The 14,208-nt window shown below is 47.9% G+C and overlaps 1 protein-coding gene across 3 annotated transcripts in view; it reads right to left on the bottom strand.

Annotated features, from left to right (window-relative positions):
- ADCY9 (adenylate cyclase 9) overlaps nucleotides 1-14,208 on the bottom strand; it is a 156,125-nt gene that overhangs the window by 44,531 nt on the left and 97,386 nt on the right. For all 3 annotated transcript variants that reach the window (XM_007984114.3, XM_007984098.3, XM_007984107.3), the window contains exon 3: nucleotides 668-858. In XM_007984114.3, coding sequence (XP_007982305.3) covers nucleotides 668-858 — 191 coding nt within the window. The remainder of the gene's footprint in view (nucleotides 1-667; nucleotides 859-14,208) is intronic.

A 14,208-nucleotide genomic window follows, 5' to 3' on the forward strand; every position in this document is an offset into this window, starting at 1 on the left:
GGGGAAACTAAATCAAACGTGAAAGCGGAGGAACAGCTCATAAACTGAAATGATTTCACACGCCCAAGGTCGACCGCGCCAGTTCCTTGGTAATTTATGATGACAGGTCAGTCCAGAAACAGGCACTTCTAGACGGCTACCAGGAAATCCCGGTTCCAATAATGAAATACTACAATGTTCTCGGCAGCCTGTCCTCTCAGTGAGCTGTGTCCTAGGATTTACCCACACCAACATCATTTCAAATAACCATAAAATAGTGGATTTCAAGAGACGTAGAAGTATTTGAGAAAGTGGTCTCTGAAATCAGATTATCAGCTAGCTCTCCACCCAAGGTGCCAAGGAGAGCCACCTTTACTGTCATTTATCACTAGCCTCTAGAAATCCCAAAACACCACAGGTCCCAGGAGGAAAAAGTAACTAATAATTCAAATGAGAAGCATCCTTATGCAACGGAAAGGAAATGGAGGTGCGTAGTATGTCAAAAAGCAAGGATATTAAAAATACAAAATGCTACTAACTTTAGACTAAATATTAAAATCGCAAAAACCAAATAGAAGGTTATTCCACGTTGTCTGCCTCAGACCTGGAGGCTGTTTATTATTTCACGTGCTCTACTGCAGAATTAATAGAAAGTTTTAGAAGTAGGAAAAAAAAAAAAAAAACTAACCTTAAGGTTATCAAAGGTTTTGACAGTCTGCGCCAAGTCACTGACATTCCCTGATGACGCTGTCCCCTGTCCCCTAGGGCCTGAGGACACCTGTGAGCCGTCAATGATCTCAAAGCCAGAAAGCAAGGCCTCTGCACAGCTGCAGCGAGACTCCTTGGCTCTCTGACCCGATATCAGGTAAGTCTTCAAACCTATGATGGATAAAAGTTACAGTCAGCACAGATTGAAAGCACCGTCTGTTGAAACGCAGCTCCATCTTGCTCTCTGGGGACGACTCACTCCTGGAAAGTTGAGAGGAAAGTGAAAATGTGAACAGGTCATAGTTTACGACGGACATCCACGATCTCTCCGGAGAGATGTGGCCTCAGGGAGACTGTGGGCCACCGAGACACTCCAGTTACCCACATTACGTTTTCTTGGAGTAACGGCTGCATGTTTCATGTTTTACCTTCAGGGTTAAAATAAGCATTAAAAACTTCCTTCATAAAAGGGTCCCAGGACCTCCCTGTGAAGGCAGCAAAGCAGATTGGTTGACCCTAGACCCTGCTTGGGTTTATTTCTCTCTGTAAATACCAGTCCGGTGAGTACCTTCACAACGGTCAGTGTAGACATCATGGCAGCCTTCGGCACTGACCATCTTACCTGTATCAGAGATTGCAAAACTACCCCGAAAAACGAGACCCTACCATGCACCAAAAGGCCATTAAAACCTCCCCTGACTCAGAGCCGTCGAGCATCTACTTCCTGTTGGATTCAAACACTCACTCCAGGAACATTCAGCTTTTGTTAAGCTGAGGTCCACATACATATTATTCTCTCACAAAATCCCCCCTATAGAAAAAAAAAAAAAGGTGGTCAAAAGGACACTTGACATATATCTTTACAATTCTCCTTAGAGGCTGAACTAACACCTGGACCCACGCCGCACCAGAAGGAGCTGTGAACAGGCGGGTGGATCCCGCGCCGGGAATCTGCTGGGAAGATGGCAAAGGAGCAGCTTTTCCAGGAAGAGCCCAAGGAATTTTTGAAAAAGAAGCAAACTTTATTTAAACAAATCCATCCTTTGTCTTCACTGGAATTTAACCAGATGGCAAATGTATCGGAAAGAGGGACAATGTAATTTAACATTTAAATAACATTTATTTCAGGCCTGGTGTATGCCACGCACTGAGAATAAAATCATGAACAAAGCAGGGTCCCTTCTTTTTTTCTTTAATTGAGATGGAGTCTCACTCTGTTGCCCAGGCTGGAGTGCAATGGTGCGATCTTGGTTCACTGCATCCTCCACCTCCTGGGTTCAAGCAATTCTCCTGACTCAGCCTCCTGAGCAGCGGGGATTACAGATGTGCACCACCATGCCTGGCTAATTTGTGTATTTTTAGTAGAGATAGGGTTTCTCCATGTCGGCCAGACTGGTCTAGAACTCCTGACCTCAAGTGATCTGCCCACCTTGGCCTCCCAAAGATTACAGGTGCGAGCCACTGCATCCGGTTGTAGGGACCCTTCTTGAAGGGCTGAAGCTCCAGCTTCGGGTTGTGAAGGGTGTGGCACGGAAAGATTCCATCAAGAGGCAACATGTCTACAACACTGATTGACTCTGGCTTCTTACACTGGGTACATATTTGGTCAGTGCTTTAAAATTAATTCACCAGAAACCCAGGGACTACTTTATCAACGGTCCCGAATGATTTTATAAGTATGGCCCCATCTCATCATTTCACCTCCCTCTCTACTTGTAAAAATACTACATGGCTTATCTTTTTAAGTCAAGTGTTCTGAGAATTTGCCAAGAGTCCTGGAAACATGTAAAGATATCCTAGAGCGTAGCCAGGTCATAGCTGAGAATCAAAAGACTTAGATATTTTTAGATGCCAACTGGCCCCAAGAAACCCTTCATGGTTTTTTTTTTCCTTTAGAGATAGGGTCTTGCTCTGTTGCCCAGGCTGGAGAGCAGTAGTGCAACCATGGCTCCCTACAGCCTCCACCTCCTATAGCCTCAGCCTCCTGAGTAGCTGGGACTACAGACGTGTGCCACTATGCCTAGCTATTTCTTTCTTTCTTTTTTTTTTTTTTTTGAGACGGGGTCTCACTGTGTTGGCCAGGCTGGTCTCGAACTCCTAGGCTCAAGTGATCCGCCCACTTTGGCCTCCCAAAGTGCTGGGATTACAGGTGTGAGCCACCGCAGCTGGTCAATGGAAATCTTTCACTCTTACTTAGGTCCTGAACTTTTGTGCATTTTTTTCTCCAACAAAAACCCACATCCCAATTTATGTACAGGATCAACCACGGCTGTAACATGTATACACTGAAATGGAAACGTGAAATGGAATATGACGTAGGAGTGAAAGCATCTTTATACCAATTTCTCAGACCTGTCCCAGGTGACACTGGACCGACTCTGCCATTTCACTTTGCCAGAGTTAAAAAATGCAACCGGGCCAGGCGCGGTGGCTCAAGCCTGTAATCCCAGCACTTTGGGAGGCCGAGACGGGCGGATCACGAGGTCAGGAGATCGAGACTATCCTGGCGAACACGGTGAAACCCCGTCTCTACTAAAAAATACAAAACACTAGCCAGGCGAGGTGGCGGGCGCCTGTAGTCCCAGCTACTCGGGAGGCTGAGGCAGAAGAATGGCGTGAACCCAGGAGGTGGAGCTTGCAGTGAGCTGAGAACCGGCCACTGCACTCCAGCCTGGGCAACAGAGCAAGACTCCATCTCAAAAAAAAAAAAAAATGCAACCGATGGGGACGCAAGAGAAGACAATGAGCTGGCAGGGCTTATTCCCGCCTTCATCAAAGAAGTACATGTAAGAACTTCTGTCCCGGGGCTGCTCTAAGGGTCTCCTTCCCATGACTCCTGAGTGTGGCCCACAAGTCACCAAGTGGCAGGGTGGTGACAGCAGCCACTGACAGCCCGTGTGACTGTGGATGGCCACTCTGGAGACTGTAGTCCCCACGCACTGAGAGAGGAAGGACATTTTTTTGGTGGGAGGGAGGAAAAGTTGCAGCTGAAGGGTGAGGTTTTCCACTATGTCTGTGGCTGGTCCTGTAATGTGCTGGTGGCTCAGGGTGCCCCTGCCTGAGGCTATGGCTCCCGGTGCACAAGGGCTGCCGTGGGAGCATGAACTGGGCTGCCTCTCAAACCCAGGAAGGGGCCCTCGCCCAGGTAACTGCGTACCTGCTCCCTGTGTGGCTCCAGAACTGCAAGAGAAAGTCAAGGCGGCCTCTCCTGGAAATGCGTGGCAACTGAAGTGGAGAGAGGCTGGGCAGGGAGGCCTGAAGAGCTGGAGCATGATGGGACAGCCAGCACATTCACAGCGCTCAGCACGGCAGTCCACAGGGCGCACGCAGCAGGGAGCACCCCACGGTAGCATGGAGCAGCAGCGGCCACCTCTGCTCACAAGCTGGGCACGTGCCTCATGCACATCTCCAACTTCTGCTGTTGCTTGTTTGAACCGGGGTTACTGAGTCACTCTTAATTCATCAAACATTTATTAAGCACTTCCTGTTTACTAAACACTGATAGGTACAGGGACGATGTGTGATTATCTTGGCCAAGATCGTGACCCGTGTGGAGCCCGTCACCTGAAGAGGGGCCAAGAGGACAAGCAGGTGTGACTCTGGTCAGGCACGCCAAGTCCCAGGACGAGGAAAGATGGGTGCTCCAGGAAGCACAGGAGGGGGCATCTCAAGAAGCCTCGGGAAGGAAGGGGCTGTGGCTCGAATGTGTCCTTTCCAAATTTCAGGCGTTGTGGAGTGACAGTCTTAAGGAAGCAAGGCTTTAAGAGGTGACGAGGCCAGGAGGGCTCCTCCCCTGCAATGGGATCAAGCACCTGCATAAATGGGCTTGCTGCAAGGGGTTCTCTCGCTTGCCCTCCCGTTTCTTCTCCCTTCCAGAAGATGCAGCCCTCCCCAGACAGCTGAACCTGCTGGTGCCTTGATCTTGGACTTCCCAGCCTCCAGAAGCATGAGGACATAAATCCCGTGCTGTATCGATTACCCAGCCTGTGCTGTTCTGTTACTGCAGAGGGAGACAGACGGATCAGCGCCCTCCACACGGAGAACTGAAAGACGTGGGGAGGTCAGCCTGGCAACAGCAAACCGGGCAAGGGGCAGGGGTGGCTGACGCCAGGCAGGGCGGTTACTATAATGGGTCATGAAAGGTCCTCTACAGAGGGGGCCTGCAGCAGGCACAGCTAAAGGATGGCTTTTAACTCAGTGTGGCTGGAACAGAGAATGTGTGCAGGGAATGGCCAGGGCTGAGCCGCAGCACCTGTGCAGGGCACTGTGTGGGCCATCCCGGGAAGCCTCCATCCTGGGGCCACCAGCGGCAGGGGGGCGGGAGCAGGAGGAAGAGCCACATAGGAGGCATGAGGCATAGGACAAGCCAGGGAGCCAGTGGAAATGCCAGCCACAGCGGGTGGGAAGTGGGGAGGCACGGGAGTCAGGAAATAACGGTGGAAACGGGAAACCTACTCCCGGCAAACTGGCAGCGAGAGGCAAGGCTCCGATTACAAGCAATCAAGCGTGATGGGCGGAGACCTGGCTGCTGGAGGGGTCCTCGGAGTCAGGTCCAGGTCTGCCCCCTAATCCTATGACCTAAGTGAGCTGTTTCATCTCTGCCTCTCAGTTTCCTCATCTCTAAGGCGAGGATAGGAGCAGGGCTTACCCCACAGCTCACATGTGAGGCTTAGATGACCAACACGCACACAGCCTCTACAACTGCCCGGCATGCAGCAAGCACTAGACATTAGGTGTGATTATCGACACAGTGTTTGATCTGCGTGTCACCGGAATCTTTTTCATGCACCTTCTATGTACAAAAGCATTTGCAAAACTGTTAAATCCATAATTGCTCCTGACTTGAGTTTTTCTTTAGGAAGCACTGAATGACCAACCTGTAGTGATAACACGATCCTACTAGTGTGACAAAGGCCAAACACACCTCCGAATCCACAACGAGCAAAACCGGGAAATACGTTATCTTTTCATTGAGGCTTCCCTACGGAAAGCTAAATTTAAAGTGAAACCTTTTGCCAGAACCAGAGGGTTATCATCATGACAGCTAAGGCAGAACGCAGCTGCCTGATGAGAAACGCCTGAGAAATATATCAGGCCAGGTTACTGAGTTCGAGCCCAGCCAAAGTGTTAAGTCAGGAGAATCTGGAGCAACATGATTTAATGAATAACCACACACATGGAGCCTGGGGTCCAAGTTCATTAGAATGGCTTTTCTACAGCAGAAGGTCCAAAAAAAAAAAAAAAAAAAAAAAGGCAGCTAAATGATTTAAGTATAGTGCAAACAGGAGAATAATTAACATGATTTCTTATGTTCTTTCCTGGTTATCCATTGATTTTAAACCTCAACAACAATGATGCCTTTTATCAGCTTAATTTTACAAAGGCTGCAGAGAGAGGCGGGCATTTCCTAATGGGTTCCTGTGTGACGGGGGAACCTGCCTATGGCTGCATGTGTGGAGGAGGTTAACACAGTTAACGTTCTTAAGTATTCTTAAGTATAGTGTCACTTCTCTGAAAATTAAACTGCGCTTTGCACATAGTGGTGATCAGGTTTGGTGACCTGAGTATAGGAAGAGTCACTGACAAAGCCCATTTTGGAAAAGAAAGGCAATTCTGGCCTCATTTGTCCTGGTCTCTTTCTGTGGGATTCTTGCCTTGGACTGAGATACCCTCAGCCACCAAGAATCAAGGACATGACTGCCAACTCAACAGAAAGAGAAAAACAGCTGGGCACGGGGGTCACAGCTGTGACCCCAGCACTTTAGGAGGCCGAGGCAGGAGGATCACTTAAGTCCAGGAGTTTGAGACCAGCCTGGACAACATAGCAAAATTCTGTCTCTATAAAAAATTTAAACATCAGCTGGGTGTGGTGGCACTTGTGGTCCCAGCTACCCAGGAGGCTAAGATGGGAGGATCACTTGAGCCCAGGAGGTCGAGGCTGCAGTGACCTGTGACTGCACCACTGCACACCAGTCTGGGCAAGACAGCAAGACCCTGTCTCAAAAAAAAGAAAAGAAAAGAAAAACAAGCTGGGTGTTGCAGCACATGCCTATAAATCCCAGCTACTTCGGAGGCTGAGGTAGGAGAATTGCTTAAACTTGGGAGGCGGAGGTTGCAGTGAGCTGACATCACGCCATGTACTCCAAGCTGGGCAGCAAGAATGAAACTCCAACTCAAAAAAAAAAAAAAGAAAAAGAAAAAGAAGAAAAACAAGAAGGAGAAGAATAATCAGGAAGGAAAGAATGTTTTAAGACATGACTTTGGGAGCCAGCCACATAGCATAACAAACGCCTAGAAGCTTACGTCACTTATGACTTAAAACAATAAACAGAAGAGAGGCAATCAGCTTGGGCTGGTTCAGAAACATTCCAGAAACATCTTTCATTTTGCATCGCATTCTTCCTCATGACTAGGTCAGAAATGAACAAGCGGCATGAGAATTATTTAAACTAAACTGTAACCAGCCAATAAGAAAAATAAAGATAAAAAATGCTTTTAATCTACCAAATAGCCAAAGCCTATGGAGTTATAGATATATTTTATAATTACCTATTCTTTCTGCGTAAGAACAACAAAAGTTTTGGTACAAAAGAGAGAATATTTTTCACGTGTTTACATTAAAATGCTCTCCGGAGGGGTGTAAGTCTTTCCTACTCATATGTACAATAAATAATCAAAAGGACTGATTTGTTCTGGTTGTCCTAATATTTGATGATAAATCACAAGTTCTTACTACAAATGGCTGCTAGTGAAACTTAACCTCTTCTTAACAAATGAAGTCCCAGGCCAGGCACGGTGGTTCACACCTGTAATCCCAGCACTTTGGGAGGCCGAGACGGGAGGATCACTTGAGCTCAGGAGTTTGAGACCAGCCTGGCCAACATGGCGAAATCCCGTCTCTACTAAAAATACAAAAATTAACTGGGCACGGTGGTGCACGCCTGTAATCCCAGCTACTCGGGAGGCTGAGGCAGGAGAATTGCTTGAACCCAGGAGGCGGAGCTTGCAGTCAGCTGAGATCGTGCCATTACACTCTAGCCTTGGCAACAGAGTGAGACTTCATCTCAAAAAAAAAAAAAAAAAAAAAAGAGTTCCAAATAATAAAATATGAGATGGATTTATGGAAGAAAGTGAAAGAAACAAAGGGTGTTCACTTTGCCTGTTTAACTTGATCTTCTGCCTAACTGAAAAAAAAAATGTTTTTGTTTTTTTGAGATAGAGTCTCGCTCTGTTGCCCAGGCTGGAGTGCAGTGGCACAATCTCAGCTCACTGCAACCTCTGCCTCCCGGGTTCAAGCAATTCTCCTGCCTCAGCCTCTGGAGTAGCTAGAATTACAGGTGTGCGCCACCATGCCTGGCTAATTTTTCTGTTTTTAGTAGAGACGGGGTTTTGCCAAGCTGGCCAGGCTGGTCTTGAACTCCTGACCTCAAGTGATCCGCCTGCCTCTGTCTCCCAAAGTGCTGCGATTAAAGGCGTGAGCCACCACACCCAGCCAGAAAACAAAATTTTAGCGTGTGCACACATACTCTCTCTCTCTCCCGCTTCCTCACCCCTGCTTCTAAACAGGTACCTTCTATACCCAGCTTCCCTCTCTCTCCCAGTAATGGCTAAATAGCTGCCATCACAGCCAAATGGGAATGACAGGCACCCCCCTGAATGACCACATTCCCCTCTTCTGGCTTCTTTTTTTTGGAGACGGCGTCTCACTCTGTCGCCCAAGCCGGAGTGCAGTGGCTCACTCGGCTCACTGCAAGCTCCACCTCCTGTGTTCACGCCATTCTCCTGCCTCCGCCTCCCAAGTAGCTGGGACTACAGGCGCCCGCCACCTCGCCCGGCTAGTTTTTTTGTATTTTTAGTAAAGACGGGATTTCACCATGTTAGCCAGGACGATCTCGATCTCCTGACCTCGTGATCCGCCTGCCTCGGCCTCCCAAAGTGCTGGGATTACAGGCGTGAGCCACAGCGCCCGGCCTGGCTTCTTATCTTCTGTATTCTGCGTTACTAAATATCCCACTGCTACATTCTAGAATGCTGACACAGGGAGAGTCCCGGAGCCATACACCTCAGAGAACCTCGCCTCCCACCTCTAAGAGACCTCTTCAATTAGGGTTTACCAGCACAAGCCTTCACAAACACTGCAGAACGAGTCTCAGAGACGACACCCAGCACATCCGGCACGTCTGTCAACAGCCCACCAGGTGCCATCTCTGTCATCCATTGGCTCAATTTGCTCATTCACGCACCCAGAAAACTAAATGCTTACTGAGTACTTACCGAAGATTAGGATCTGGGCTAAGGGTTGAAAGAAATAAATAGGTTAAAAAAGAAAAAAAGCAACCTCGGTGACTTTCACGTCAATGCTTGACCTTAGTTCCCTTGTCTAGATAATGGAAATGCTAGTCGGCGTGGTGGCTCATGCCCGTAATCCCAGAACTTTGGGAGGCCGAGGTGGGTGGATCACTTGAGGTCAGGAGTTCAAGACCAGCCTGGCCAACATAGCAAAACCCTGTCTCTACTAAAAATACAAAAAATAACTAGGTGCGGCGGCAGGTGCCTGTAGTCCCAGCTACTCAGGAGGCTGAGGCAGGAAAATCTCTCGAACCCGGGAGGCAGAGGTTGCAGATAGCCGAGATCATGCCACTGCACTCTGGCCTGGGTAACAGAGTGAGACCCCGTCTCAAAAAATAAAAATAAAAATAAAAAAGGAAATGAAACTACTGTGATGTGATGGTCATACCACAGCACAAGGCTGTTGTGAGGATTAAATGAGTTCATTCATGTAAACAGGGACATGTGAAAAAGGGAAAGACGGTGCTTGTCCTGAGAACAGCCGTGAATGTGAGGACAGTCAGTGAGTGACGATCTGGACCCACAAGAAGAGAGAGACACACACATTCAAGTTCAAGTGTCCATGGGCTGTTCAGAAGCAACAAACAGCACTTCAACAATGAGTTGCCAACAACAAAATGGAAATGAAGGTCTGCAATAACTATTACGAATGCTGTCATGGAGCCGAGTTTAAACAATGGGAAGACGCTATGAAACAGGAGAGCTGGGAAAAGATACCAGAACTGAAACCGACCACCAGCTGATCAGTTTCTATCTGTGAAGTGACAGCACCAAATGCACCAGATGCCACAGACGGGAGGGAGGGGGATGAGTCACATCTGCAGAGGGAGAGGGTCAGGTCATATCTGCAGCAGGGATGGGGCGGGGGGCGGGGGGTCCCAGACCGCACTCATGTCCCTAGAGAGCTGACAGCTCATCCAAAGGTTTCTAAGAGGTGCTGATACAAGTACAGAATGTAGATGATGAGAAATAACAGAAAGAAGAGAAATGAAAAACTAAATTTAAAATCGGAGACTAGGTAGCCGCTAAATACTTGAAAACAAAAAAAAAGGAATGCATTGACAATGGAAAGAAAGCTGTATGATGTTTAGTGAAAGAAACCAGTCTCAAAAGGCCACACACCATGTGATCCCATTTATATGAAATGTCTAGCATGGGGAGATCTGTAGACACAGAAAGCAGATGAGTGGCTGCCATGGGTTTAGGAGAGGGTGTGACTGCTAAACGGATGCAGGGTTACTTTTTGGAGTGATGAAAATGTAAAATTAGGTTGTGGTGATGGTTGCACAACACCATGAATACACTAAAAACCACCGAATTGTACACCCGAGAGGGTGAATTGCATCACATGTGAATTATACTTCAATAAAGCTGTTTTTTGAAAAAGAAAAGGAAGCTCGGTGTGGTCGTGCATTTCTGTGGTCTCAGCTACTTGGGAGGCTGAGGCAGGAGGATGGCTTGAGCCCAGGAAGTGGAGGCTGCAGTGAGCTCTGACTGCGCCACTACGCTCCAGCCTAGGTGACAGGGTGAGACCCTGTCTCAAATATAATAATACAATAAACTAAATACAGTAATGTGAACATCAACAAGGTGCAATAATTCTGAGATTTAGAGAAGAAATAAAATAAAGCTGGGAAGAAACACACCCTCCCCAAGAATAGAAGGTAGAGTGAGCAGTAGCAGGTAAATGAAAAATATGAAAGGCTTAGAAATAGATAATGTGGGCCAGGTATGGTGGCTCACACCTGTAATCCCAGCACTTTGGGAGGCTGAGGCTGGGGAGATCGCTTGAGGTGAGGAGCTCAAGACCAGCCTGGCCAACATGGTAAAACCGTGTCTCTACTGAAAATACAAAAATTAGCCGGGCATGGTGGTGCATGCCTGTAATCCCAGTTACTCGGGAAGCTGAGGCAGGAGGATCATTTCAACCCAGGAGGTAGAGGTTGCAGTGAGCCAAGATCGCGCCATTGCACTCCAGACTGGGCAGCAGAGTGAAGCTCCTCAAAAAAAAAAAAATAATTAGATAATGTGGTAGAGCTAGGGCAGAAAAACACGTAAGTCAAGAATAAGGCCAAATAACCTTGAAGAACTAAAAATTCAACAATGGCAGGAGTTCAGAAGTCTGGGAGAGATTAAATAAAACAAAACAAAAGAAAACTTGACCTTCATGAAATAGCTCCAAGAATCATTCAATTTGCAGCTCTCACTATTGTAGTCCAACCTAAAAATGCTGGGCCAACACCCACATTGTCTTCTTCAAGCACATACACTTCTGCCGCAGGTGTGGCCCGCACAGCACACCCACACGCCGGACGCTTGGCCACAGAAACACAGAAGGGGCCACTGTCCTTGCCTGGAACACAGATGGACCTTCTCATCCAGGAGGGCATTTACTTGCAAAGGCATTTTCTTCTGACCCACAGGTGGTTATTCTTCCACTGACACCTCCTGTGGGCATCTTCAGGTGGAAGAAAGGCCACCGAGACCGTGAAGCCACCTCTCCCATAAACATCGTATCATGCAAAGGAAAAAACAAGATGCTGAATATTCTTTTTTTTTTTTTTTTTGAGACGGAGTCTCGCTCTGTTGCCCAGGCTAGAGGGCAGTGGCATCATCTCGGCTCATTGCAACCTGTGCCTCCTGGGTTCAAGTAATTCTCCTGCCTCAGCCTCCCGAGTAGCTGGGATTACAGGCACCTGCCACCATGCCCGGCTAATTTTTGCATTTTTAGTAGAGATGGAGTTTCACCACGTTGGCCAGGCTGGTCTTGAACTTCTGACCTCAAGTGATCCGCCCGCCTCAGCCTCCCAAAGTGTTGGGATTACAGGCATGAGCCTCCACACCCGGTTGATGCTGAACATTCGTGACTAACCTTCCGTGGGAGCAGTCATGCCACTGCCTTCACCACCTGTTGCTTCCTGGAAATGTTGATCAGGCTCTTGGCTCTCTCCCAGATAATATTTGCAGCACAGGCACATGCTTGCTGTGAATTTCCACACTTGTCAGATCACCCGGTTTTCAACTTGTTTTCCAGTTTTCTCTCTTTTGAAGAGTATTTTGCACACTGGCTGGGGCAGAGGCTGACAGTTTCCCAGACTGTTTTCTTGTTTACAGAGCACATGCAGACTTGCTCAAGTCATCTAACAGAGAAACCCAAAAACCTCCATTTTCTCCCGACATATCTCTGCTGTCTCCAATTTCACTTCAGCAGTGCTAGTGGCTGAAATCCTATGGACTATGTATTTTGGACTTTCTTTTTGTGACATTTTCTGGAAGAATCAAACTTGTATTTGTATTTGTGTGTGTGTGTGGGGGGGGGTTGTTTTTTTAAGAGACAAGGTCTTTCTCTGTTACCCAGGCTGCAGTGCGGTGGCACAATCACGGCTCACTGCAGCCTCCACCTCCTGGGCTCAAGCGATCCTCCCACCTCAGCTTCCCAAGTAGCTGGGATGACAGGTGTACACCACCAAGCCCACCTTTTTTAAAAAAAGTTTTGTTTTGTAGAGATGGAGTCTCACTATGTTGCCCAGGCTGGGCTTGAACTCCTGGCCTGAAGTGATCCTCTGGCCTCAGCCTCCCAAAGTGCTGGAATTACAGGCATGAGCCACCATGCCCAGACTCAGGTATTTTTTAATAACCTCAAGGTGTTGCTGCACATTCCACAAGTTGAGAGCAGGACCACTCTGCCACCCAGGCATGTCCCAGGCTGGGCGATTTGTTCTCCCACTGCACACTGGGCAACTGTCATTTATGCCTTAAGAAAATCCCATTCAAGTTGTGGACTCAATGCACAATCAAAACTGAAAGCAAAACCGAGGGAGCGAGTAGTGAGTGCCCGAGGAGGGGACAAAGGCTGGGTCCCGGGCCATCACCATATGGGGAGCTTCATAAAACAGTGCCCTGGAGCTTCAGTCAGCAGCCCCCACTCCCAAAAGGGGTGAGGAGTCTTCAGAAACTTGCCTGTCTTATGCCAGAAAGCTGAGCTCTGCACAGACCCTGGAAAAACCACTGTTGTCAAAGGAGAGAGAGAAGTGGGCAGAAAGCCCAGGAAGGAGGGTTCCAGACTAGTGGAGGTACTGGCCTCAAACAAGACAGCTGGGCCCTGAGAGAAGAAGAGATATATGCCAGGCATGGTAGCTCGCGCCTGTAATCTCAGCACTTTGGGAGGCAAAGGTAGACAGATCACTTGAGGTGAAGAGTTTGAGACCAGTTTGGCCAACATGGTGAAACCCTGTCTCTACTAAAAATACAAAAATTAACCGGGCCTGGTGGCGGGCACCTGTAATCCCAGCTACTCGGGAGGCCGAGGCACGAGAATCTCTTGAACCCAGGATGCGAAGGTTGCAGTGAGCCAAGATCGCGTCACCGCACTCCAGCCTGGGCCACAGAGCAAGACTCCATCTCAAAAAAAAAAAAAAAAAAGAACTAAAAGAACGAACTTTCTATGAACTTCCTGTGATGATGGGCATGTCCTGTAGCCGTCCAGTTCTGTGGCCTCCAGCCACGTCTGGCTACTGACCACTCGAAGTGTAGTTAGTATGCACAAGGAACTAATTTTTTAATGATTTCAATTATAATTTAAATCTTAAACAGCTACATGAGGCTGGCAGCTACGTATTAAGCAGCGATGATCTACCTCCTTCCTCACTGGTAAAAGGAATGAACTGGAAACAGAAAGCTCTTTTTTTTACCTTTATTAAACAAAGGCGAAGTGGTAAGAACTACTAAAAGAAAATGGGTGGGATAAAAGTAAAACTAAATATGAAACCAGTAAGTATTGACTGTTATTTATTATAGATGACATTTAGACCCAAATACAAGAGGGAGAGTGCCCTGTATATCAATAGCAGGAACAGCCAATTAGAAGTGGAATAGGCCAGGCGTGGTGGCTCATGTCTGTAATCCCAGCACTTTGAGAGGCCGAGGCGGGTGGATCACTTGAGGCCAGGAGTTCGAGACCAGCCTGGCCAACAAGGTGAAACCCCCTCTCTCCTAAAAAATATACAAAAAATTAGCCAGGCTTGGTGGCACATGTCTTGTAGTACCAGCTGCTCAGGAGGCTGAGGCAGGAGAATCCTTGAACGCAGGAGGTGGAGGTTGCAGAGAGCCAAGATCGTACCACTGCACTCCAGCCTGGGTAACAGAACAAGACTCTGTCTCAAAAAAAAAAAA

This window comes from Chlorocebus sabaeus, chromosome 5, assembly GCF_047675955.1.
Source record: "Chlorocebus sabaeus isolate Y175 chromosome 5, mChlSab1.0.hap1, whole genome shotgun sequence".
In the NCBI taxonomy this organism is placed as follows: Eukaryota; Metazoa; Chordata; class Mammalia; order Primates; family Cercopithecidae; genus Chlorocebus; species Chlorocebus sabaeus.